Source organism: Mycteria americana, chromosome 7 (assembly GCF_035582795.1).
Source record: "Mycteria americana isolate JAX WOST 10 ecotype Jacksonville Zoo and Gardens chromosome 7, USCA_MyAme_1.0, whole genome shotgun sequence".
Taxonomy (NCBI): Eukaryota; Metazoa; Chordata; class Aves; order Ciconiiformes; family Ciconiidae; genus Mycteria; species Mycteria americana.
In genome coordinates, this window is record NC_134371.1 from 18,883,695 (window position 1) to 18,911,497 (window position 27,803).

The following is a 27,803-nucleotide window of genomic DNA, read 5'->3' on the forward strand; positions in this document are numbered from 1 at the left end:
TGAAACTCGACTCATTTTACCATTTCTACATGTATCTTTCATCATGTTGAACAACGAGTACACATGTCATCCTGGAGACATCACTAAGAAGATCTTACAACAAACAACTTCCTGCTTGTTATCTCTGATGTGACAGAGAGAAGAAAAATAGTAAACACACTGAGGAGTAATTCTCCTATTTGTAATGACAGGCTCCCTGTAACTTGCTGCAGGAGACCCGCAATTGCATACCACTGTCCCAGAGAGGTGGGCTAAACACCAAATTTCTATTTCCCTAGACGTTGAGATTTTAGAGGTAGTTTCCTGTTTGAATTGTCCTCCTAGGAAGGCAGAGTCCTCTGCACTAAAGCAATGAAAAGTCTGTGTGTATAACTAGAAGTCGTGAGAGTGATCAAGAAGCTGAAATTACAAGAAAATAATCAAAACCTGACATTAGAAAAATTGTATTGGCATAGGCTAGAAAGATAAAACCCCGAACAATTGTTACTGATTATGTCATGGGAAAAATGATCATCCAGTTTATTTTAATACAAATTTTAGCAGGTCTTTTGAACCACAAGATAAATTTGGTTTTAAAAAATAGCCCCAAAAAGGTTGTTCTACTGACTGGGCAAAACAGCTATTTCAGATGAGGTTAAAATAAGCACTGCCTCTAACCACTGAACGTAAAGACCTATTTTATGCATCTGAAGATTGGCTTATTCTCAAGGTTCAGGCATATGCTGCTGTTGTCATACCTTAACAAGTTACTGTGTGTTAGCTGCCATGAAGGAACTGAGTTCTTAGCCTGTCATAAAATGTGAGATAAAAAGTTGTAGTTTAAACTGCTTTCACAGAGCAAGAATCACAGGGGCAGAGTGTGACGATGGGAATGAGTGTCAACATGAGTGAGCGGTGGTGTTTAAGCAAGGAGGAGCAGAGACATTTTGGGCTTTTATCTCTGTTCCCAACATTGTTCAAATATTTAATCCAATTACTTCTTGCAGTAAAATGATAAGTTCTTCAGGGATTAGGAACTGGATGTTGATTTGAAAGTCTTTGGACATTGGTCTTTATGTGCAAGTAGGTGCTTTGTTATGAGACAAAGATGCTGACTTTTCTCTACTGCCTCCGACCCTGTCTTAAAAGCAAAAATCACTTGTGACCAGAAAACCGCTTAGGCTCCTAATCCAAGAAGGAAAGCTGTGAGTCCTTGTCTGCTGTAGCAACAAGAGAACTGAAGGCAGCTACTTCACACTGGCATCCCTTTTCATATCCCATGCTCTTTAGATGTCAGTTCTGCTCAGTGTGTTGATTATATTAGGTGCTTGATGTGTAACCCCCAATAACTATATTAAAAATGTAGCTGGGTCTTGGAATTCTAATCCTGAGCCTGAAAGATTAAAATTAAGTATATATAAATGTACAGAGGAAAGAGTTTTTAAAATAGTGATCAGTAACTTAATCTGACGCAGCAATACACAGAATGCATACTGAGAGAATGCATTCGTGTGTTCGCAATTTTTTTCATCTTTCTTTCAGCATTTCTCCAACTAGATGATATTTTAACTTTTCATCTGGCAGGATGTTTAAGTATGAGAAATAAGAAAAAAATCAGGAGACCACATACCTGTGATTTACTGTGCTGTCAGTAGTACTGGGCAGAGTGCAGTAATGTTGGTTGTAATGCTGGGCATTTGAAAGCACTGGAGGACCTATATAATGCTCATCTATTTGACCAGGTGCATAAGTGTTTGCTGTTTTATTGATTGCCAAATGACTCAGCTGGCAAAATGTCTCCTTTCTGATGTCTTGTGGCTTGAAATGATAACAACTACTTCTTTTCCAACTCCTCAAATTTTAATTGTTTTTTCATACTTGATTTGGAAAATGTGACATCACTGGACTGCTGATTATATCACATCTCCTAGATACCTTATGGATGTGTTTATTATCTTTTCCTGTTTTCACAGCCTCTTGTGGGCAAAAAGCTATGAGAGTAGCCAGTTGTCACATCTGTCGAGTTTTTCAGGATTTCATGTGGTGTTGATGGTTCAACTGCATAGTTTTACTGCACAGCTCACTGTGTTATTCAGTCCTTCGCCTGTTCTTACAAGAACTGTGTACCTGTTTTGCTGTGTCTCATCTAGAAAATGTCTGAAGCCTCAGACTTCTAAATCAAGAAATGCCATGAGTACTTGAACTAATGAAGTCTTGTTTTATATGAATTTGTGTCTTGAGGTTGATTGATGTTGATGCTGAAGAAAATGAGAATGCTGTTGCTGTTCCTGTTGAACTTTGTAAGGGTGCTCTGTCTTGTAGCTAGCTTGCTGTATAATAAAGTATGAGCTTATGCTGTGGTCTTTTTGCCAGTTAGAACACTTCTACAGGCTTGATCCTCTATCTGGTTGCTTGTTCATGCAATGGAAGTAAAAGAAGTTCAATTATTTTTGAGATCTCTAGAAAACTATCAAATCTGGTTTGTTCACTGGGGTCAAAATTTGTAAGGGTGGACAGACACATAGATTGTGTAAAACTTGGCATACCTGAATAGAGGCTATAGCATGCTGTTGTTTTTAAAACAGCTAAAAATTTAGGAATTCAAGATCTTACTTTCAGTAGGATAAGTAATTTCTTTAGTCGGTTTTGAAAATCCCAGTAGCAGATTTTTAGGGATTTTTTGTTTCATAAAGATGTTTGAACTGTATTCCTCCCTGGGCTAGTCCTGGTCTCATCATAACTCAGAGTATTCATGGCAGAACTTTAAGATTTTGAAGTAATATTATTAGCCTTGGATTAGACTGTGACCCATATGCTTAATTTCAAACTTAAATTCATTAGAATTAATTAATCTTTTGTTAGAAAAAAAGCCTTTTAAAATCTTTTGCATGTAAGTTGGAACACTTGCTTGTTTGTTTTTTTTATAGACTACTACATGACATTTTTAGGTCAATTAATGACTTCTAGAATAATATAAGGGAGTATATTTACTTAATTTCAGCTTCTCACAAGTGAATAATATATTTGAAACTAGCAGAAAGTTCATTCTGGAAATAAAAATGTTATGAATTTTCATACCATTACATAGCTTAATGTCCTATCGTAAAGATATTTTGTGCACCCTACTGTTGCTCAAGAAAAAATACTTCTAAAAAGGGAAAACAATATTAAGAATAAAGACACTACTGATAATTCTTTCACTGTGTGATGTTTTCGTAACTAAATAATAGCATGAAATCTAAACAAACAAATGTATGGTGTTAGTGTAACAAATTTAATGCTTTGTCTTCAGAATTATCCCCTAGTTTTACCACCAATAATGAGAGTGCCACTGGGGTCCCATTTAACAATTATACTGCAGGTTGCCAACCCTTACTAAGAGTAAAATGAGGTGATGCTGCGGTAAAAAACCTGAATGCTAATCTTCACAGATCTATTGGTACTTCTTGGATCCTTTCTGATAGGTAGTTGACCTATCTTCAGGATGGATATTCTGACTTCATTTTGTTTTTAAAAAGCATCTTTGCTAAGTACCGGTGTTGCTGAAAAACACAGTAAGTTGGCTTAGCTTGTCTACTTGAAATGTAATATTAAATCCACTCTATCTAGACAAATATCAAACAATTTCAATGGCCTTTCCCAACAGGATAAAGGAAAATATATATTAAAAAAAAAGTATTAAAAATAATCTGATGAGAAAAGCTGAGAAAAACTATAAGGTGCTTCACAATAATTATTTAGGTACATGCTCACATCTAGCAGTACTCTGTGGTTAGTGTGAAGTAGATATTTTCCTTTTGTTGAGGGAGAGGGAAAGTGATCTCAATTTATTTTGTAGTTATTTCAGTATGCCTTGAGGTAAGAATGTGCTTGAGGATAGGTAGAGCAAAGCAGTTGATGTACAGTAACTTATTATGCAAGCGTAACTTAGCCATTTGCCATAGCTCTGTTTTTAAAATCTATCATGCTGTTTAAAATTTGCCTTGTGTTTGCTGGTTTTTCAAATAGATTTGGGCAGCCATGCTTTGGTTCTCAATTAAACAGACAATTTCTTTAGGCATTTTTTTGCTGCTTCACTGAAGTGAAGAAAATATTTTATACCCATTTATTACATTCACTGGCAGTTTCATTACTCTGAATATTCAAAACTCATAGAATGAGAATGGCAGCTTGGAAGCAATCCAGAATGCTCATGGTTAACGGTGTTTCAAAGAATCATGTTCTGAATTATCTGATAAAGTTTGCGCTTCTTTATTGGATTTATTGATGTCTTTCCTGATGGGTTGGGACATTGAGTGGAATTGCTGAAGGAAAACAGCAAATGTTTACTTCTAGAAAGAAGTTGCTTACATTGTCGTTTCAGTATGATATAGTTCTTGGCATTAGCCTTCTAAATCTTGGTTAATTCCAGCTTGTAGCTTGTGTTGCAGCTTGTAGTTAGTTTCTGATAACTGAAACTTATGTAGCTGCCATATTAATGTTCTATGTAATACATAAATGTTTTGTCCTGCTTACATTGTTTTGAGGGATGGGAAAGAAAGCCCTGATTGCTCTGGTTTCCAGGACCTCCGTATGAAGCACTTTCTATTACTTTGTGGCCTGGCCATTCTTTAAAGTCCCTGATAGCCAGGGCTCAAATGGATGTAGTTCATAGCATATGGGTACTTTTTAGCATGAAATAGCACCTTAGTGGCACTTTTTTTTTCCTTCTGACAAATAGTGACATTCTGATTTCTGTATGGACTAGCTGGTATCTGATCGAGGTGCAGGTGCTCACTGCACCCTGTGAGGCAGTGTTTCACTAGGGCATGGTACTAGTTCTCCACATGTGGTAGAACAATTACTTACCAAGAGCGTCCTTAAACACATACGCAAAAGTAATGGCAGGCAGCTTTTCAGTAACAGCCATTTAAGGTGGAGATACCTATGTGCACCATGGTGCTGATACTGGTTAATTTTTACACTCTCCCGAGACAAAAAAAATCTGGTTCATCCTAAGTCTCATAATCACAGTGTATTAGGCACTCTTTTTATTTCTGTTATGCTTGGTCACAGTTGGGAAACTAATGTATTCTTCAACCTACTAGTTTTCCAGCAGCTCTTGTTTTGATAAAGAGTATAGTGTCTAGACATGCAATATCAATATGATTTTGCTGTCTTTTATAGGTTAATTAGAAAACTTAATATAATTTAGGAATTTTTCTTAACTTTAAAGACTGCTGGATATTTCTCTGAACGCTTCTGTTTGAGCAAAGAAGTGTTCAGAAGAAACCTGAATAGCCACAGAAAGAAACAAAAGAGAGAGAAAGAAAGAAAGAATAAGAAAGAAACAAACCTGAATAGCCACAGGTTACAGATTTAGCCTTGCTGTAGAGAGATTTATTTCTTTATTATATTTATTTGTATTTCACTGCTGCTTGAGAGTTCCTATCTACATCTGGCTCTGTGCTTCCCATCCTGAAAAAAATTGCTTTCTAACCAGACAACACAGGCAGTGTGAGAAAGGAAGTGTAATCTCCATTTTACAGTTAGGAAAGAGGCAGAGATAGAGTCCGACTGTTCTCAGGTCACACAGGATGTCTCTGGGAGAGCCAGAAATTGAACCCACATATGTTGTTTGAGTCCTCCTGAGTCACAAGACAGTCTTTTCTCAAAATAGAAGAAAATGCATTTGTTTGATATACTCATCTCAATGCTTTTTCTGTGGACGCCTTTTGGAACATTTGGGGTTTTTTTCTATTCCAATTCATCCTGTTTTCTTGTCTTTCATTTCCTAGTTTGCATTAACATTTAAAGTGTGATAGAATGGGATTTAAAACTTCACTGTGTGAAGGATTGAATGAGGCTGAGTTTAAATAATAGTTTGAACATAATTAAACCATTCTTTCAAAGAGATTACATTTCTAGATAATCTTTATTGCTATTGCTATGTAAAAGATCTAAATCTGTTTCCATCTCTTTTTCATAAATTGATGCATATGCAAAGATAGTATGATATTTCAGATGTGCTTATAAGAAAAAACTTTTTTTTTCTACTTACTGTATTAAAACCAAACTGATAACAGCTTAGACTGTAGGTTTTAATTATTTTCTTTCTAAAGTATTCAGAAGTTGATAATTTTTAATGCACTGTGCATAGCTTGAAATTGGTGTGTCTGATCCCTTTTCTCTGTTGGTGATATGCAGTGGATCTTCCCCTGACCTTTTCCTGGAGAACAGTTGTCTGCTTTTGTATTGGGGAATTTCTTCAGCAATGTAGGTGCACAGCCAGTTTTACTTTTACAGATTTAAATTTCTCCTAAGATCTGTTTTTACCAGAACACATGAAGAAACTAGCTGTCTAAATCCCAACCAGCTAAAGTCACTTTACATATTTGAAAACCACAATATTTTATCCTATTACTGGAAAAACTATCTCAGGGAGCCATTGAAGAGTTGGAAACTTTTGGACTATGTCAGCTTTTAGTATCTGAAGACTGTTTCAGAGGTTGTGAGTGCTGCTGGACACATATGTAAAATATCAGCCTTTGACATTGTTGTGGCAGCTTGGCTTTGTTAACAGGTTGACTTTCACTATGTAGAATAGATTGAAAGAATCTGCTGAATTCCTAATATGAGGACTGGATTTACTCTGTTTTTTCTGTATTTTACTGAAGTTGCAAGCTGATATAATGTTGTCTGTGACTGTAGGCAACAGCAAAAAAATTGAGCCAAAAGTTCGTTTTGTACTAACACATCTAAGAGGAGAGTCACAAGGGAAAACAGGTTTTACATAGTGTTTAGGAGCTCATCTATAGCCTTCTCTTTAGGCTTACCATTCTATTTTTTCGAAGCTTTCTGGAGGATCTACCTGGCCTGTCTCCAGGTAGAACAAGTAGAACCACTCTGAAGAGACGCTGAATGAGCATTAAATGACAAATTGGTGTCACCACAAGGAGTACCGGCAGAAAGATCTTGCAGATTTATCTCTTGCAGTGTTTTATCTTAAACTGAAACCTTAGAAAACAATTGGACTGGCTGGAAAACAATCCATGTTTGTGAGTGTGATTCTTAAACAAGCCTAGTGTTCATACCATATTCAGTTTGCCTTTGGAAAATTAACTGCAATATGAAGGGCACCTTGATATGCACCTATTTAGGATTCATTGGAAAAATACTCCAAAGATTACAACTGTCCAGGCATATGGAATAGTAATTGGATGCAAATACACTTCATGATTTTTAGCTCAGCTTTGTCAGTTCCAACTGCTGACTGTGCCTATTTAGTCAATGAATGTATTATGAAAGCAGACAGACTATTAAATGGAGAAATGGGGATGAAAACAAGAGACCTAGATATTAAATGTACAGTCTTAATCAAGATTGTTGAAATTCTATATATACACCTAATACCTATACACCTATACCAATACACCTATAAATACACCTAAAAAAAATCTGGAATTTTTTAGTAGTGATTCTATTGTGTTCTTTTTTAATCATGGGCTATATGGATACGTATTAATTGCTTCCTCCTTTTCCCTGTGCAGCAGTATTTTAAAATACTGTGAACTTCACAAGGAATGGCTAAAAAAAGGCTCTTTTAATTGTGTACTCACAGTATACTTATGTTCAGCTCTCAGTTATGAGACCAAGGATGTTTACTTTTTTCTGTGAGCTTCAGAAGTTTGTTGAAGGTTAAGCCTTGAAATTCTGCTACCTTTTAATTCTGATGTAGCCATGCTGTTCACTGTGTCAAGATGTTTCTCAGAGCCCTTGCTAACATTGCTGCCACCTTGCATAGGACTAGAGGAACCACAGAAACATCACAACCAACACAAATTAATCAATTTTATTTGCTCATCTCTTTTTAACTGCTAATTAAAATGAACTTTCTTTAGTTCAACAGAAAGCTTATGTGCACAAAGGACACTGATTTGTTTTGATAGGCTTACTGAAAGAAAAATGAGCTTTAGAATTAATAGTAACTAAGAAAAGGGATGATAAGTTAAAATCCTGTGAAGTACTTCATAAAACTCAATTCTGAGAAAGTGAATGGCTGAAGTTCTACATCTACACTCATCTTTTTGTATTCTTCATCTAAACCAAACAGTCTTAATTATTTTCACTTCCACTGTGTGTGGAAGGTTAGTGGCGATTCATGAGGCACAAGGTGTTCTTCAGTGCATGGCATGGGCAGCAGTAAGCAGTGCTTGTCATTAAGCACATCTGTTTCCAGTCAAACAAGCTCAAAACAGTTTACACCAAATAACATGTATCACAGAGCACTCTCTATTCTTTTGCTTGTAAAGTGAGTGGATGTATTCACTAAGGGGAAAAAGTGCCCTTTGTGATTGTTTGAAAATGTTATTTTTTCTTTCTTGTTACTAGGTTTGTCAATAATAACCTTAACATTTTAGGTGTGATGAGAACAATTAAATTTCCTCAGAACAGAATAAATGCTGATTTATTAATCAAAAATGGGTTAATGCGAATGTGGATTAATTGTGAAAGAATGAGTATAGAGCTTATCCAACAATAGGATAGCTGCATGTCTTTGAAACTCAGATCTAGTCCAACCAACTAGAACATGGAAAAACTGTTGCAAACAGTTTTTGAACTGGGCTTTGTTCACACGTCAACACTTTTTATCTTCAACACTCTTAAAAGAAAATGAAATTCCTGTGAAAATCACTGCTGCTTGGCAGTGGGAGCAAGCTTAAAATGTAATTGACAAACCATAGAACAGAACTAGGTTTTGTTCCTTCCTGGAAATTGTTCTTTTCTTTTCTATCACTTAAATATTATTTTGTGGAGAAGCAATCTAGAAATTGTTCTTTGAGAACTTATATATTCTGTTGATTTGCAGGAGAAAGAGACTTTAAGGAGATAAGCCCATCTGATCATAAAAATCCATACTTCCTTGATACTTGATACATTAAGTATATATAAACTTGCTATATAGTTGATTTTTTAAAATGAAGAAGAGTCAGAGCTTGAGCCTGATGTCTAATGTATCACCTGATATGTGTAAGATGTGTCCCCATGCAAAGTAAATAACATTCAGAGCTGTAACCGAACCACAAGATAAATGAGTAGACCATATATTTTGGACTCTCTTCCATAGCCTCTAACTCTTCTGCATCAGTCAGTACAAAATCTGAGATTCATCATTAACTGTCTCCAAAGTTAACTTTCATAATAATGTTTCCTCTGTTTTCTGTCCAAAAATGTTACATAGGCTGGGGTATACAAAAATTCCAGCCAAAGAAAGAATTCTAGCTGAGGTCAATAATAGTACTATTTTATATAAGAAAGTGTAATAGGATTTTGTGTCCCTGACACTAGGCCTTTGAACTGATGGAAAGGTAAAATTCCTAGTATAGACCCAATACTTGTTTTTATGACATTAATGATATATAAAGCTTATGTAATTCTTATGATAATTTAAACAAATGTTTGATGATAAATAACTGTGGTGCTTTACTGAGAAATATAATAAGAAGCATTGCTTATGCAGGGAAGGACTGGGATATTGTACAGGGAAGAGCTGGGTAACCTTTAGGACTGGAGTGATAGGACAAGAGGAAATGGCCTCAAGTTGCGCCAGGGGAGGTTTAGACTGGATATTAGGACATTTTTCTTCACCGAGAGGGTTATCAAGCATTGGAACAGGCTGCCCAGGGAAGTGGTTGAGTCGCCATCCCTGGAGGTATTTAAAAGACGTTTGGATGAGGTGCTTAGGGACATGGTGTAGTGGTGATTTTGGCAGTGTTAGGTTTACGGTTGGACTCGATGATCTTAAAGGTCTTTTCCAACCTATATGATTCTGTGATTCTGTGATTCTGTGGAGCACTTGGGTGAAATTTGCATTTAAAGACTGCAAAATGTCTGTTTCCAGTGATGGGTTATTGCTTTGATGTGAAGACAAATCGAGGGAACTACCTGGCTTAGTTGGTCAAACGATGACAGTGAGTCAGCAGTATGATTTAGCTCTACGGCAAACATTTCTTAAGTAATATCAAGGAAACTATTTCCAGGACAAACAAAAGTATTGATGCATTTGCAAAAGGTAGTGCTAAACTTCGGAGTCCGGGGTGCAAAAATGAGCACGTGAATGGAGGGCTTGTCCTCCACAAGGAGACTGAGCAAGCATGGCTTATTTAGTCTATGAGATGAAACTTGAGAAGAGTTTGTAGATGTATTCTATAAATCCATTATGGATGTAAACATCAGCATAGAAGAGGGAAAAGACATTTAACCTGAAAGTCAATGATGACATAAACTGACTACAAACTAGCTGTAGATAAATTTAAGCTGGAAATTAGAAGAAGGAATGCAAGCCTAGGACAGGATTTTTCCTACATCACTGAGCTCAGTCTTGTCCTATACTATTACAAATGCTGTTTTAAAAATCAGCACGTTTTTGCCCCAACTTTCTAACTCTCGTTAGAAAGTTTTCAGCACCAGAATGAATCAGATTCTGAAACTGCTGTCCACTAAACGAAGTGTAGGTAAAAGGCCCAGCTGTTTTAAAATGGAAGTTGTGTCCATGAATAGGATTGTGTGATGTGGTTAACTCTGACAACACAGACCTGCTTCCTGACGTGGTGATCCAATGAGTTCTGTGTCCCATCCCTGTTTCTGTTACTGTGTGAAATTACTAGATGTTTGTTGTTTTCCCTGGATAGGTTACTCTTTTAAGACTGGTTTTGAAAATTCCTGATTGTGAACAGTGGCCATGTTCCTACTTCATGTTTATCGCTTTGCTTGAATGTGTTAACACTGAATTAGCATCAAATGGCCTGAGAAAAGTGGTTAATATAGATGAATCTATATTCTTCTTCAATCCTTTGAATTTACTTCCTTGAAGATACATCAAAGATGAGCTTGGTTTATAAATATGTTTAGAAGATAAATACAGGAGGGGAAAAGAATCCTGTTTTATGGTCTTTGTAAAGCTCAGAAATAAATCCTTTATATGCAGTAATTGACCTATACGATATGTTTTTCCCAGTTTGTTTCAGATCCTTGTGCCAGCAACCCCTGTCACCATGGTAACTGCAGCACTAGCGGTGATGGCTACCTCTGTCTCTGTAGTGAAGGCTATGAGGGAACAAACTGTGAACACTCATTTCACAGCCTTCCGGTCTCTGAACGGACAGAGTCGATGTCACCAAGACAGAGCAGACCGGTCTCATCCACCTTGGAACCCGACATTGTTCTTCCTCGTTCAAGAGCAACTGTTACATTACCTACATGGCAGCCAAAAGCGGGACAGAAAGTTGTAGATCTGAAATGGGATGAAACAGAGGTGAGAATATTCTGTCTAAATGAAAATGCACAGAAAAGAACTTTTAAGTATTATCATCGGCGGGTTGTCATTTGTGCATGATTTCATGGATGCCTACATGAGAGGACTGAAGATATGATCTCTGCCCTGAGTTAATATGCTAGTAAAATTAAACGCAAAAAAATTTGATACTTGTTAAAAGTAATGGGCTTAAGTTGGCCAACATATTGTATTGGGTATTTCTTTGAAATGGGATAATATTGTTTCTTCCAGTTATTTGTATGACACCATATGGCCAAACATCAAATACATTTAGGAAAATCAAAAGGTTAAAGCAATACTTTTAATATATTTTTTGCTATTTGCAGTTATAATTGAATGTTGTTTTGAGAAATACATGTCCCTGCAGTGTTAAGAAAACATAGCTATTTGAGGATTAAAAATGGTAGTCAATATATTACACAGTGCACAAGTCTAGAGATGCAATGATGGTGGAAGAAACTTTTAACCATTTGTTATATCTCTTAGTAAAATGACAAACTTAATATCTGGCAAAACTACAACTGGAAAGCACACAACATATGATCCTTAGGAAATGAGATCTTTGCTTTCTACTGTTTTGTGCACTGTTTTATTAGCAATTCTTAGATGTCTTGCATAGACTCTAGTATCTGCAAAAATAAAAAAAAAGTATCAAACTTAACCCGGTTACTGTTAAATATTAATCTTTACATGTGAAAACTGAGTATAGATAGAAAGTATGTTTGCTCACAAACAAAGAAGAATTGATTATTTATCTTTTGATAACTTTTTAATGTATTAAGTTCATTCTATCACATGACTATCCTCCTCCCTTCTTCTTTGAAGTCCATCACCGCAGGGATGATTTGTAGTTCTCTTCATTGTTGCTCTCTTACTTGGAGGTGTGAGACCACTACTTCTACATATGCTACTCCTATAGCAGTTAGTACTGGAAGTCTCCAACCTGATCCAGACATCACCCACTTATAGTAATACTACGTGTGTGCAAAATGCATCCCAAAGAACAGTCTGCCGTAGAAGTGAGCATCTGTTTTGGGGGTAATGGTAGTGCCTTTTTTTGGTTTTGTTTGGATCAACTTAGTACCAAGCACTAGGGGTAATGAAGCATGTTGGTGAAGAAATATTATGATTTCAGCAGGCAAAGAATTAAAATCTTTGTGACATCTTTTTCTTAATGAAAAAATGCATTGTAGAGTAAAGTAATTTCATTTGAGTTTATTCAGGAATAAATAGGTAAAATGTCAGCTGTATCTGTTTTTTAAGTGTTTCAAGGAGTGTGATTCTTCTGAAGTGTTTTCATACACTACATAATGAGAAAGTGAACAGGCATCAGTTTAATCCTGGAAAAAGTATTTTTTTCATCATTCTTTGCTAGCCCAAACAAATTTGTTCATGTTTTTACAGTAACATTTATTTAAATCAATTTTTGAAAGTAAAATCAACCTGTGTAAAATATATGTTTGATGTGTTATGACTCTCAGATTATATCTGAGGTGCAAGTAGTTATAGGGTTGTATCCCATTTCAGTGGGAGTTCTGGTGGGCAATGTCTGGAGAACAGAGCTTTATTTCTTGGAATTCCATCTCCCATATCTATTATTTTACAGCAGAACATGTTGGGCACCAAGTATGGAGTTTGGAGAAAGCACTGAAGCAGAAACAAACAATCTGCTTTTATTACTTAGTTTAAATGCAGTGTCATCTCTGCATGGGTGCTCCATATGTCCTGATCAATTAAGGGCATGCCCTTCTTTGTACCAGATTTCCCTTGTGTATCCTCCTCAATCTGTGGTCTGGTATTGTATAAGTAACATTTCTGCCTGGTTTGCATTTTAGGTAGATTCACTAAGCATTTCAGCCAAATAGATCATTCACAAGTGGGTATTTTGATAGCTGAAATTCACCCTTCTGCATGTCTTCTGTTATCTGAGAAATACATATAGGTTATCAATTGAAATTGCATTATTAACACTAACATGGAAATTACTTGTTATCCTATTATGAAATTACTTGTGTTGATATGTTTTGAATATATTGTGATGAATTTTGTATTTTTCACAATTTTTCTAGTGTAGCATAATGACCTTCTGTTCTTTGGAATTCACAGTGAGAGAGATGCTTATCTGAAAGAAAGAGATTTCAGTTGCTGATTCAAGACACTGTATCTGATCTATATTAAACTAAAGAGAGTTGATTTGCCTGAAGGTTTGTGTTCCAAAGCCTCTTTGGTGGAGGCTTCAAGAGTAAAGAGTTAAGTGTTAAGCAGGAAAATACTACCTTTCCTCATAGCTTTAAATCTTCGCAAAGCTTGATCCTTTCTTGCCTTCTTAAAAGGAAAAAAATAAAGTAACTGTAGGTTTTGTATTGCAAAAATCTACTGTTTTGATCTTCCTTGAGATTCAGAGGCAACAAAGGCTGCTATTATTATGTTGGATTTTTTATCTTCCAAGTCAGCCTGTTTTTCACATTATTCTATACTGATACTGCAAGTTAACTAATGTTCTTCATGCTCTTTTGTCTGTCTGCTCAGAGAGAAATTTTGCCAGAATCTCTCCAAATGAAATCTCTCACTATCTTGCAAGGACGAAGTTTCCATGGAAGCTTTTTCAGGAAGTTTTGGGAACTCAAAAAATGAACACCTGAGAGAAGTAAACTGTCTGAGAGGCATGATGTATGGTTACAGTTGGACGTTTTTTCTGTATTCCTTGGATACGAGGGATATGCTTGGCAGTACTTGCTTGACTGAACCTTCTTGGTAATGTCTGCACCACTAGACAACATACAGATGTCTTTGGATACAGTTTAATTTCTCAGAGAGCTCTTGCTATAATAAATTAGTCTTTTCCTGATATGCAGATTAAGGGCTGCAAACACAGATCACGGAGAGAAAAATGTTCTTGTCTGTTGGTTTCTTAAGTATAATAGGAATTTATCTTTGTGCTCAGCTGTTGAAAGAGAACTTTTTTCCTACTTTGGGCAACTAACTTGTTCCACTTGCAAGAGAGATACAACTAGCAATCCACATTTCCCCAGTTAAACGATCTTTTGTGTTACAGTGTAGAAAAGATATATTAGCCAATAATAGAAGAAAAAAGAAACCATCTCATTAATCCTACTCAACTAAGAGATCCAACAAAGGTTTCTGTGTACAAAATCAACTGTAAGAACAGCAGTACCATACTCATATATTACTTTTCCTTAAGAGCTCTCAAATTTTTTTCAAAGGAAATCAGCAGTATTATTCACGTTTTACAGATGGAGACACTGAAGCACAGAGCAGTAAAGTGGTTTGCCAGGTGCACAGCCAGGAATTAGAATGCTAAGCACGTGAGTCCTAGTCTAACCTTTTATTTATACTGCAATACTACTGCTGAGATTCAAGCTTTTGGAACTAGTGATTAGAGGCTACAATAAACTTGTAATTCCCTTTGCAACGGGGACAGCACTTGTTTTACGTATGTTCTTAGTCAGTAAATTATAAGCCTTTAAAAGGAGTATGGCTGGGTCAGGTGAAAAATCCTGAAAGAAAGTGCTCCTGCTTTGCAGCAATGGAGTATGCTTAAGGAATAATTATGCTTGAAACGGAGACCTTTGAATCTTTGACTGCTTTATGTGTTGCTAAATGTTCATGCATTTTTTGCCAAAGTATGCTATGGGTGCAAAAGGAGGCTGAACAGAGTCATGGAGGAGAGATCCATCTGAGGTTGCTAAATACATAGAAACTCCATCCTTAGAAATGACAGCTTAGGAAAATCTTTAACATGGAAACGGGTGGAGGCTGGAGGAAATATGCTTGCCCTTTTCTTATCCTGTTTTCTTGGCATTCTCTCTTATGATTGCTGTTGGAGTTAAAGTACTGGAATATGTATACTTTTGGTTTGACTTAGGACAGCTCTTATACCTATATATAAGATTTGTTTTGTAAGCCTCTATTATTTTTCTTTTGCTTTTAGAAAAAAATATCATACAAACAAATAAGGACACTGAAGGAAACATAGATTTTGCTAGAATAATCTTAACTTTCTTCTAGATTAAGTCTATAACTTCACTAAATCTCTCCTCTACAATATTTGTGTGTGTAACTTTCTGTACAAACGCCATTCTGATAGACAACTTGGTGTAAGCATCTCTGGATAGGTAATACCCTTTATTATATTTATTTTCAAAACACAAAACAAAACATCTCTAAAAGCTCAATATGCTCAAACAAAACTTATGTGAAGTTCACACAAACCTTAGTTTAGTATGCTAAAAGATGTTTAATGGATGGCCATAAATACTAGCTTTCCTAAAATCAAAACTCTTGTATCCCCTTTAAGGACAGAAATACCCTATAGAAAATTCTAGTGAGTGCAATTATGTCAAGATACTGAAGCCCTGCTCATCTGAATCTATATTGGTGGGTGGGCTCAGCTTATCCAGTGCTGTCTTTAAAAAGTATCTGGATTCTTAACTACTCTTTCAGGAATCATCCTGTCGAAGTCTTTGAGAGTCTGAGCCAAAAAAAAAAAAAAAAAAAAAGTGTTTACTGCCTCCTAGCTTACTCTCCAGTGACCTGAGCTCATACACTGCATGTAAAGATTTGACTGTGTGGAATTTTTGCTCAATGAGCTTGTTTCCACAATGTTTAGCTTTATTATTCAGAACAGCTCCATACACCCTGGAATAAAAATGACCATTATTCTGGAATAGAAATTACCATTATTTGTTCAAGGAAGTAATATTTATTGAATGACTCTGTTGTGGTTTAACCAGGGGGTAGGCAGCTAAGCCCCACACAGCCGCTTGCTTACTCCCCCACCCAGTGGGATGGGGGAGAGAATTGGAAGGGTAAAAGTGCGAAAACTTGTGGGTTGAGATAAAGACAGTTTAGTAAGTAAAAAAAGGGAGAAAAAGAAAACAACAAAGAAAAAAACAAACAAAACAAAGAAAAACAAGTCATGCAAAAAACCCAGTTGCTCACCACCAACCTACCGATGCCCAACCAGTCTCTGAGCAACAGCAGCCCTGGCCAACTTCCACCCTCCACACTCTAGTTTTATGGCTGAGCATGACATCATATGGTATGGGATGTCCCTTTGGTCGGTTGGGATCAGCTGTCCCAGCTGTGTCCCCTCAAACTGTGCACCCCCAGCCTACTTGTTGGCAGGGCAGTCTGAGAAGCAGAAAAGGCCTTGACACTATGTAAGCACTGTTCAACAATAACGAAAACATCCCTGTTATCAACACTGGTTTTGGATTTGTGATGAAACATAGCACCATGCAAGCTACTCTGAAGAAAACTAACTCTATCCCAGCCAAAACCAGTACAGACAGATTGTCAGATTTTATGAAGTTGACATTGATTTTGGTGGCCAGCTTGAGACAAGAAGGCATCTGGCTAATATGATTACGCAGGTAGCATATCTGAGAAAGTGTCATTATGTAAGATGACCTACTATGCCTGCTGAAGCATCTACCTCTTGGTGTAATGTCAGCATTGTTAACCTGTGACAGAAATACAAAGTTTTAATAGTGTTATCTAGAGGATTGCCATGCATCAGAACGCACTGGATCCTTTTGGCAGTGTGATTGCTGACTCTGCGAAGTAGCTTTTGCTCAGATGAGCAAAGAAACACTGACTGCCAGCAACAGAATTCGCTGGGTGGATATGCAGCCTTCCTTACATCACATTTCAGTGCTACAATAACTGGCAAGCCTTCTTCATTTGACACTGGTTTTGGATGCAGTCTGTCAGTCTTTCCTTGGTGTTCTTCAGAGAGGCACTACTCCTACTCTAAACACTTTTGCTTTTCTCTCCCCCTGGTGAGATATGTTAGAAGTAAGCCTTTATTTTCTTTCTGTTCTGGTTTTCTTTCAAGCATTGTCCCATCTGAAACTCTGGAAGGTAGAAACAAATACACTCATGTGGAGGTTAAGCTATGTGGCACTAGATTTTCAGAAGCAGTAGTTTTTCCATGCTACAGGGCAAGGGAACTGCTTTTCTTTCTTTTATCATTTTGTTCTGTCTGAATGGGATTTCTGTGCCAGAAACAATCCTCATTTATTGCTTGGCATCTTCACTACAAGAAGATAGTAATTGATCCCCCTCTTATGGTTCTATTTTATTGCCGTTTATTTTCCTACTTCTCTTTTCCCTTTTTAATTCTTTGCAGACAGCTGTTCAAGATCTTATAGTCAGGATCTAACCTGTTTTATTTCTCTCTCATATTATTTTTCTCTTGCATAAGGAAGGCTGACAAACATGTTATATTTCTTCAAAAATAAGAGATACCTCTTGCCACCCTTAGAGGGTTGGAAAAGAAGAAATCCTGCAGGCCTTATCCTGGTGGAAAAGTAGTTATATGTTCAGAAAAGGCAAAACTGCACATTATGAAACTTGCTTTATTGAATTGAAAGTTAATATGTAATCCCTTGGAAGAAGATTTGAAAGAGTTAGCATTTGCAAGAGCATTACTCATAATGCATTCATCGTGACAGTTTCTGTCCTACTGAAGAAATGAAAGGTTATCTTTCTTAATGACCATGTCAATTTTCATGGGAGACCACCCCAGAACATAGCCTTGTTTTTCTCAAAGAACTAATTTTCATACTCTTTCCATTAACATAATCTCTTTTCAAATATGTTTAAATTTTTAAGCATAGAGTTTTGAGTTTTTTCTTTTAAGCACTGATCTTTTCGGTAAGATGAGTTTATACTCATCTCTTTTATTTAGTTCAGGAATGATGTGTGGAAATGATGTGTGCATTCATGTATTCTGTTTAGTTCCAGACTAATTTGCCCCACTTTGCTTTGGCTGCAAGACCATGCAGATTTCTTTGTTGCCTCATTAGGAGGTAAAAACAAGAGAACAGCTTTTTGAGATGGAAAGACAAGAGATTAACCAAAGAGAACCTTGACAGCTAGCACAGAAGGAAAGCATCAATTAAAAATACACAGGTGTCTGTGTGTGTGCGTGAGTGTGCACACACATGCGCACGTACTTATTTGTGTAACCTTCAGGGATATTTTCAAAATGAAGCACTCTTATTGTATGTTGGAGTGGGGTTTTGTGAAAGCTGTGATGTCACTGAAGTTACAATGGCAATTCACAGGGAAGGCTCAGGCTCATGGGGTGAATTCTTACAGAATCACAGTGTAGGTGAGGTTGGAAGGGGCCTCTGGGGATTGTCTAGTCTGACCCCCTTGCTCAAAGCAGGGTCAGCTAGAGTGGGTTGCTCAGAACTGTGTTCAGTTGAGTCTTAAATACTTCTAAGGATGGAGAATCCACAAGATACCTGGGTAGCCTCTTCCAGTGTTTGGGAAGTATCTGTTAGTTTTCAGAAATATTCATTAATATCTTGTTAATAGAATAATGAGGAATTGCTAAGCGTAATGTGAACTTGGTCATTCCACTTACCACTTTTAAGTTTGAGGAAAGTGTGGCATGTTTTGGAAGAAGTAAAAGCCTTCTGCAATTCCTTAAAGTCAGGGGGTTGAGATGCAAAAGAAATGCAAACATGTATCATGGTAGCAGAATGGCTATATTTTTTACTGTTCAGGATTAGTCTGCCCGTGTTGATAAGGCCTTGTAGAATTACAAATGTCCGGTCAGCTTTCCAAGAAACATACTAGGAAATTTTGTATACAACAAACATCTTCAGAGAACTACTTGCAGTAGTGAGAGGCTGCATATATGTATCCTAGCATAAATTTAGACTTAGACACCATATGTTACTTTTCTTAGCCTCATTGAATTAAAGGCTAGTACACTTAATTTATCAAAGTAATAAAGGCACTTACGTAAAAATATTGCCTTGGGATTTATGTATGTATTTCAGCACTTGTTGAATTAAGTGTATATCTCATTATTCTGGTTGGTGTGTAAGGTAGGAGAGTATCTGTACAATTCACACTATTTAATTTTTTCAGAAAAGTTGTAATATGGAAGAACAGTCTGTTGCTCTCTTCTTAGGTATCACACCTGATTTCCTTTGTAAACTTATCTATACTGCTGCTATGGCCTGGTAAGGTAATCTTCTAGCCAAGTCACTGCTGTCTTGTTAAGGTCCAGGTAGAGGTTGTAGGAATAGGTACTCTTCTGGAGATTTCACTCTTGGTTTCTCAAATGATGCTGCTCTTTTACCCATGTGAAGACTTGGAAAGTTAACACTGTTAAAACATTTGAAGCAGAAATGTAGTATTTATATATTAAGTTCTCTTTTAAAAAACAAGAACATGATTTAGATGCAAACTTATGCAACATGTGTGTCTGTATTTCCTGTCAGAGATTTGATATTTAAGCATTTTAAACTCTAAGTAACATATTGAAGAGCAGCTCTTCAATATATTGTGTGCTGATATAGGAGCTTCTCTTTGTAAGCAGCTCCTAAACATACCTTAGGGTCTGGCAGATTCATGAAGATTTTGTTTTCTTTCATGACTATTTTTAAAGTAGCTGCATCATTTGTGTTGTATCTGTCTGTCCCCAAGGAGCTTCCTTGCTGACTTAAAGGTTCTGTACTACTGAATCCTTCAGGGGAATTTTGGAAGAGTTTGATGTCATTGCAGTTATATGTAATTTTTTTTAAGATTGCCTTTAAATGACTTTAGATGATCTGTTTGTGTTTTTTACTTTAGCCAGTTCACTTTTTAGAGAGGAATTAGGACAGGAATGCTCTTCATTTTACCTCCTGAAAATCATTTAAGTATATTTTCCCGTGAGTTCTGTTTTAAATATCTCGTACCCATTCTAGCAGCTTTTTTTTTTTTTTTGAGAGTGAGACTTACAGATTGTTTTCATCTTCTGAGTGTCGTTTCTTATTGTAATGTATTAGTGGTCTTTGTCCTCATTCTTCAATCTTTCAGTTTTGCAGAGAGCTCTGTTAAGACAGGAGAGAGACATGCTTAGAAATCTTTATACAAATTTCCCATAGCTGTGGAAAAACTGTGTAATTTGTTTCCTAATTCAGGTGTCGAAGCTGTCATTTTTGTCTCCATAGTATTTGTCTGAAATAGGACACTGCTGGAACCATTCTTCATTCCTTATGAGAGCTGCTGCTTCTTCCTGTCTTTTTTGTCTGATCCAAGTACCAGCTTTTTTAATACATATATTAAAAAATCAAATTTCAGCTGTTGTAAAATCCTGGTTTTAGTGTCCTACTGGTTTAGATGATTATTTTATCAGGTTTGTAGAGCATGAAGTCAGGGCCAATTACAAATGGAGTTCCTAGATAGAGAAAGACATCAAATATTACAGATATCTTAATAGAAGAGTCAAAATCCTGCATTTTGCCTTTCACTCTTCTGGTTACTATTGAAATATTTCCTATGTGTGCTTTTCATGCTGAGTAATCCTTAATTCTGATGTGTTCGCAAACCAAAGTCTTTTTGGTTTGTTTTTTCTATTTTCACAAGGTTAAATCTCAGCTCTTGTTATGCAGCCACTTTGTTCAGCTCTTGCTTCTTTAATGTTTTGTTGTTTTTTTATTCTAGTTTCAAAGAGATCGATACCCTTTACTTTACAAACTTCTAATATTGAATAGTAAGGTAAATGAAATGCTTAAATTACATTTTTTCCCCTTGCGTTCCAAGGTAATAGATGCATAAAATTGTAAAACTATATAAATACTTTAAAAGCAAGTGTATTTTTAGATGTAGTATAAGTCTGTGTGAGAATAGAGATGTTGATTTCTCTTTTTCCTTTGTTCCAGTAGGCATATAGATTCTCAAAGAAAAGGAAAGATTAAAAGTTGGCAAATATAAAAGGAAGAGTGTTAGCCAAACTAATTTTGGATTCATCGCGTTTTGAATGTTAGCTCCATAATTTTGACTCCCAAGATTGAAAAATTGTAATGGATATGTTATCTTTTTTCAAAATTTATTTGAACAAATACAGTAAAATTGCATCTCACTTTATTTTCATAAACCATATGTACTCATATTATATGTGCCAGCGAATTCAACAATGAATCAAGTAATCTAGACATTTTTGGGAAATGTGAATACTGAGTATTTGTCTTGCCTGAGTCAAAATCAACTCTGAGTCTCCTAAAAATTATTACTTGCATCATATTCTGGACTTCTGTTGTTCATGTTTTCACAGGCGTTTCATAGTAATCTTTAAAATATGAATTTGAATTTTATTTAAATTTACAAATTAGATTCTGGCTTTTTCTTTAATGGATGATTAATTCATGGAAGTGTGTCAGGTTGCATTTTCACTTTGCCAGTAAGGCTAATGTAAAAAGGTTGCACACGTATTCTAGATGACTGAAAAAATAACACTGCAAAATCTGCCTAGCAATTTGAAAATGAAACGGACTGATTTTTTTTTTTTTACAGTGTGACATTTCATAGACAAGCTGATGAAGATACTGAGAACTACTTAATTAAAACTACTGATGATGTTAATGTAGGCGATAGAAAGACTGAATTATGCCACATAAAGTATTACTTATTTGAAATAAAGGTATCATTGGAAACGCTAATGGTTTTCAAACTGCCTTTATGAAATTACTACTTTACAAGATATGAATAACTAAGGAGTCTGTCTGTAATTCCTCTGTGTTGTATGGCATCCTGTATGGTGTCTTGATCTATTTCTGATTTCTGTGCCTACTAGGCATCACAGATTTGGCAAATACATCCTTTCACTCTCAACTGTGCTCATAAATTTTTTCCATCTGAAAGCACTGTTTGTCCAAGCAACTTCTACTTGGAAAGAATAGTAATGGGCAAGTGAGGGAGTATTTTCTTAAAGTAATCTGTGTTTGGAAAAAACCCATTTCAATATAGTAGAAAGACAATATCAGTATTTACTACTATAAATCCTTGAAGATCACCTGGACTAATGATGCAATATTTCTTGGATGTGGCAAATGTTAGAGCTTTATTTATTATTTTAAAAGACCAGAGGCCTATTAATCTTTTTCTAAACATGATCACTTTTAAAGGAAGATGCCTTTAGAAGTTCACACTTAAGTGCAGGAAGTTTTTGTTAAAGCAAAAACCTAAAAGGATGGTTATGTGAATTTTCAGAATGTTTGTTGATGGCATAAATGATTTGGTGAATGTTTTGGTCCATCCTGATGATTTTTAGATGATGACTGCTGGACTATTAGTGTTCTTTTTTAAAAATTCTTTCATGTTTTCTTTGGTCAGCTTGTCTGGTTTAGTGTTAAATAAAACTATTTTTATTTTCAGGTAACCCCAGATGTGGCTTGTGGAAATGCCAGTTCCAATAACTCTGCTGGAGGCCGGCTTATCTCCTTTGAAGTTCCACAGAATACGTCAATAAAGTAAGAATATTTGTCATATCTGATGAAATATACAAATGCTTTTATTTTAATATACCTGGATATTTTAGACAACAGTTTTTCAGATAGGCAGATTTGTCAAATGGCTAAAAGTATATGAAAGAACTTCAGACAGACTTCAGGCATCTAGCAGTGCCACGACAGCTCTTTGCTTGGTACAATTTTTCTCACATATTTAATGTTTTAGAAGATGTAAGCATGTAAACTGTCTCTGGGCTATCAGAATGCATTAGAAATTAGGGCAGACCTGTTGAAGATGTAAGTTTGGAAAAGATATGACATTTCCTTTGTCCTTCATGCTGTTAACACTTTTTTCCCCCCTTAATCTCAAGATGCACTTGCTGGTAGGAAGTGTTATCATTGACTATATAAATGCATGTATTTTGTGCATTTGTATTTGATTTCTGGATTATTGCTTTGGGTGTCATCATCAGCTGTGAAATCTTTGTGTATGTCCTACAAACCACATTTCTCAAAAATTTGAATTTATCCTGTGTTATTCACTTTTCAAACTCATGCTTTTTTGATCAAATACTTGCTTTGTTACTTTTAATTAACAGCAACCTGACTTCCTAGAAAGATCTGATTCTGTCAGCTGGGATGAGGCATTTTCTTATTGGAAATTTTATTTCAAGTAAAAATCTGCCAACGTAGTTCTCTGGCTCACAGCTTTACTGCAATTTTAGACTTAGATTTTCCCCAAATAGCCTACTTTTCTCATACTGTCATCTTATCTTTCAGAATCCCAACTTTCAGTTAAAAAAGGCCATGCTCGCAGGAAAAAAACAAACTGATGCAAGCAGACAAGCTGCAGACAGTTTGGAGCAGTAACTGTTAAACGTGGGAGCTGTCCTACTCTTCCCACGGGACTTTGAATCGTGCTCATTCATGAGTGTTAAGCCTAAGTCAGGAAGAGATCTGTGAGTCTGGATTCTCTGGCTGGCTGGAATCTGTAAGCAAACAAGTGTCTTTTCTTGAAATCAGGAATAAGCTGGCATTTGTGTATTCTACAGCTGTATTTAAGACCCCTGATGGAGGAACCCCATTTTAAAAGAGGTTGCAGAGTACACAGTCATTTTTTACGCTATATATCTTTAGTAGCGTTTTATATCTGGGTAGATTAATGCAGGTCAATATCTATCTTTATTTCATTGTATTTCCTGTGTTAAAGGCCCGAGTAACATCTCTGGTTCGATGGCTATCTACGAAAGGAAAATAATTTCAGTTTAATAATTTCATTTTGTTTTGATTGTCAGGTGTGACCTAAACGATTAAACTAGTTGCTATCCTGTTCTAAAAATGAGATGGTCAGCTTTGGGGGTAGCGATGGGGGGTTGTTCTTAAAGAGGACCCAAAAGAATGTAAAAAATTTGCTTATTGTGATGTCTAGTTGCAACATTTTTTCAACTTCTGTCAAACATGATTACAAAACTTTGCATTTCTTGTTTTGAACTCAAATAAGAAGTGACAATGGAGAAACTGCCTTGTGTTTTTAGCAGGATTGAAACAATTTCAGTACAGGAAATTGTGGAACAGAACTTCATCTCTGGGTATTTGGAGGCCTGTTTTCAGCAGGAGAGAATTATCAGTTTTCAGCAGTTGGATGCAGTTGTGTTGAATTTTTGGAGGATTGTTCAAACTCATTTGGGATTCCTTCAGAGGAAATTAATGCAAATATTTGGGAACTTGCCAGAAACATGAAAGGTTTTTATTTTTTCTTTACGGAGGTGAGTAGGGAAACAAGTATCCTGAGAGGAAAGAAACACTGACATAGATACAGTGCTCCCTAGTGGAGCTGACAGCATATATGCAATTGTAGATATTGCTTTATCCAATCTGTCAATATTCAGGAAGGCACTGTGGACTCAGTGACCTTGGGAGCATTACATGACTCATTTGATTTACAAGAATAAACTGTTCTGAACCTTCGATCTGGTATGTCAAACAAATGAGGATTTCTACCAGGATCCATCTCCCTGTATGGAACGAGCATTGAATGTTCTTCAGTAAATAAGAGGGCTGGATGTACTTCAGCTGCAGAAAATGGTGGCATTGTAGATGTAGAATGAAGGTACTATTCAAAAAGGCATAAATCAGAGACTGAATAAGGATGCTTAACTATTATGTAATGTTTATGTAAACTCTTCTTGGGCACTAAGATGGTGTCCTTCGAGTACTAGAAATTGAGACTCTGTATGATTAAGTCTGCTGTTATGTATACTATTATGCAAATCATCCTATTGAAGCATTTTTTATTTTTGTGGACATGCTAATAACCTTCAGGCCTTTTCCTGATTCCATACTTGTTACATTTAAGTTTTCCTTCTTTGTTGAAAGCTTTTGTTCTGCAGTGATGTACTTCCTAATAACACCAATTTCCCTCAGTGTAAATATTCTTATCATTTCTTTTCTTAGAATAAGGCAAGATGCTACTGCTTCTCTTATCCTGCTATGGAAGGTCACAACCACTGGATTTAAACAGTGTTCACTTATTGATGGCAGAAGTGTCACTCTTCTTCAGGCACTGGGTGGACTTGTTCTTTCCGAAGAAATGCTTGCATTAGGAAACAACTACTTTATTGGTGAGTAACATGCTGACTTCCTTTTTATCACCTCTAGGTGACAGCCGATGGTTTACCCAACATTTAGAGAAACAAAGAGGTAATTCCCTTAAATTAAGTGCTTCTGAAAGATCCAGATGGATCTTCTGAAAGATCCCAGATATTGTGACCATGTTTTAGACATCGGTTCATTCAAAGCAGACAAGAGATACACTAAATTCTTACACAGGCGGCACCATTCAGTTTAAAATCTAGATGGTGATTTTTGCCCAATACCTTTAGATGATGCAAGGTATTTTATATGTTCTATTTTAATCAACTGTAAAGCTTTTGATAAATGCTACAGTAAATAACTCTGAATGTTCGAGGTGTTTCTTTGTCAGATATTGTATCATGGGATACTTTGTAAAGAAGCTTAAGCCTGTACACAGTAAACTTGAAAAAACATATTAAAATATAATAGGAATTCTGATCTTCTAACAGTGTTTACTTGCACCACTTTTTCTCTTCTAGTTTTGTCTCTGTGAATACGAAACCTTAGAAATATACTATATGTTTCATTGGGCAATGAAATGTTAAGCATCTTTGTGGCAGGGGTGTAATGAAAATAGGCTGATATGTTATTTTTAAGTGTATGGGAAATAGTACTGATTTAATGCAGTATTTATGCATAGACACAATAGACTTAATTTAATTGAGCTTTCTGTGCAGATGGTTTATTATACCAATGACATGAAACCAAAGTCATTGTAATAACAGCATTTATTGTAATCTGCTTGAAATGCAGTATATCTTATAATGAAGTATAAGCTGCCACACATAGTTATTCAGCAACTTATCATGCTAATAAATGTAAAATTATTAGCATTCTGATGCAGAAACGTTGGGCCAAATTCTAAGAGTGTAGCTAATACAGAAAAAAAACCAAATGCAGTAGTGCCATGTCCTCTCCTTTTTGAGCTGTCACTTAGCAAAGATATTGCTTGATGATTGTTAGTATAATCATTTAATTACTGTCAGCAGTGGTTTCTTTAAGTGATATTTATTTTCTTCAAATAATTTTCCAGTTCCTTATATTTTCTTTATTATTTACTTCTTTCCAAGATACTTAGTTTTAGGGTTTTTTTTCTTTTAATCTAGTTCTGCATTTAATTTATCAGAGTTAAAACTCTCCTCATATGTCTTCCTCAGGAATAAATTTTTGCATTTGCCTTGTGGTAGTTAACGTATGATAAAAGTAAGTAAAAACTTGCTGAAGACAGGATAATTTGTAACTTTTATGCACTCATGAAAGTACCTAAAGGCATAGCTCGGTCTAACAGCTCCCATATAGAGGGCCTAAGTTGCTCTGTGAAGGCTCCACTTGACTGTACCTGCTGTTACAGTATAGGCTATTAATTTAGATAACTAAAATGAATATTGTCTTACTCTTTCATAGTTTGTCTTGTCCTACTTGTCTCTCTGTAGCTGTCTTCCTGTCAGTGAGACTTTTATTTTCAATTGTTTTACTGTGTGCTAGGTAACATGAGGTGAAAATATACCTTTTCCTTGATGAATATAAAACGAGGTTTAGTTCATAAGAATTGTACTAATGATCTTGTTTATTTCATGCAGTACAAGTTTTCTGAGACCTCTTATTTTACTTCCATCTGGTTTTTGATACTGTCTTTGGTCTTTCTTCTTAATTTCCTGATAGTGAAATTCTTTGTAGAATTTTCCAATTGTTGTAGTGTAATTTGATTTATGTAAAGAACATGGATCATAAATGCGTATGCATGGAGCAGCAGGGAGACTCCAATAATACAGTGATACATTCATGAATAGGAGCATCTGAGTGCTTAGTAAAGATGAGTGCAGATATAGTGCATTTGAATTTTTGTAAATCCTATTTATTTTAGCAAATGGATGGAGTACCTGTAGTGCTTTTGATGGAAAATGAATATGAAACATTCCCTCTGCATACCTTTTAGTCCTGAGGCATTGCAACTCTATACTATGATATAATCAAGTAATAAGATAACTCAACTGTTTTCTGGAGTAAATTATTTTATGTGGCCTTAATTTAGTTATAGATTTTCCCAGAATAATCTTCTTTTATTAAAACACTTGAGCAGAAAAAGGGTGAAATACCAAAGGAACAGGGAAACTGAAATGTGAATTTGTTAGTTTAAAAGTGTTTGCGAGCTATCAACATTTATTGTAAGAAAGAGAAAACAGAGTAGCCTCTGGGTTTTCTTCTCAATTGTATGGAAATATTCTGCTTACTTTCATCATCAGGTGTCATCCAATAAAGTGTAAGTCTTGGGTGTAAAACTTAAAAAGGAACTCAGTCATTTGGTGTGCAAAATGCTGAATTTTATCTGAACTCAACTGAAATCCCTAATTCAGCTAAGGTCTACATAAAAATAATTAAACCTTTACTTCAGATTTGATCCAGATGTATGGAAACGGTCTGTGAATCTGACACACCTCACTTAAGTTTTTTGTTTTCAATACTTTAGTTTTCAATAAGATCAGATGAATGAAGTTTTTCTTATAGGCAACTTTCCATATGTTTCTTGACATACATGACAAACTTATTCTAAGGTATAATAAATTAAAATGGATAATTTAATATAAAAAAGCAATGATGTAGCACATGCTTTTATTGAT

The 27,803-nt window shown here is 35.8% G+C and overlaps 1 protein-coding gene across 3 annotated transcripts in view; it reads left to right on the top strand.

The window, feature by feature from the left end:
- The window catches only part of DNER (delta/notch like EGF repeat containing), a 145,707-nt gene that overhangs the window by 52,138 nt on the left and 65,766 nt on the right, over positions 1 to 27,803 (top strand). For all 3 annotated transcript variants that reach the window (XM_075507283.1, XM_075507284.1, XM_075507285.1), the window contains exons 2-4: positions 10,976 to 11,272; positions 22,478 to 22,572; positions 25,006 to 25,172. In XM_075507283.1, the coding sequence (XP_075363398.1) occupies positions 10,976 to 11,272; positions 22,478 to 22,572; positions 25,006 to 25,172 (559 nt within the window). The remainder of the gene's footprint in view (positions 1 to 10,975; positions 11,273 to 22,477; positions 22,573 to 25,005; positions 25,173 to 27,803) is intronic.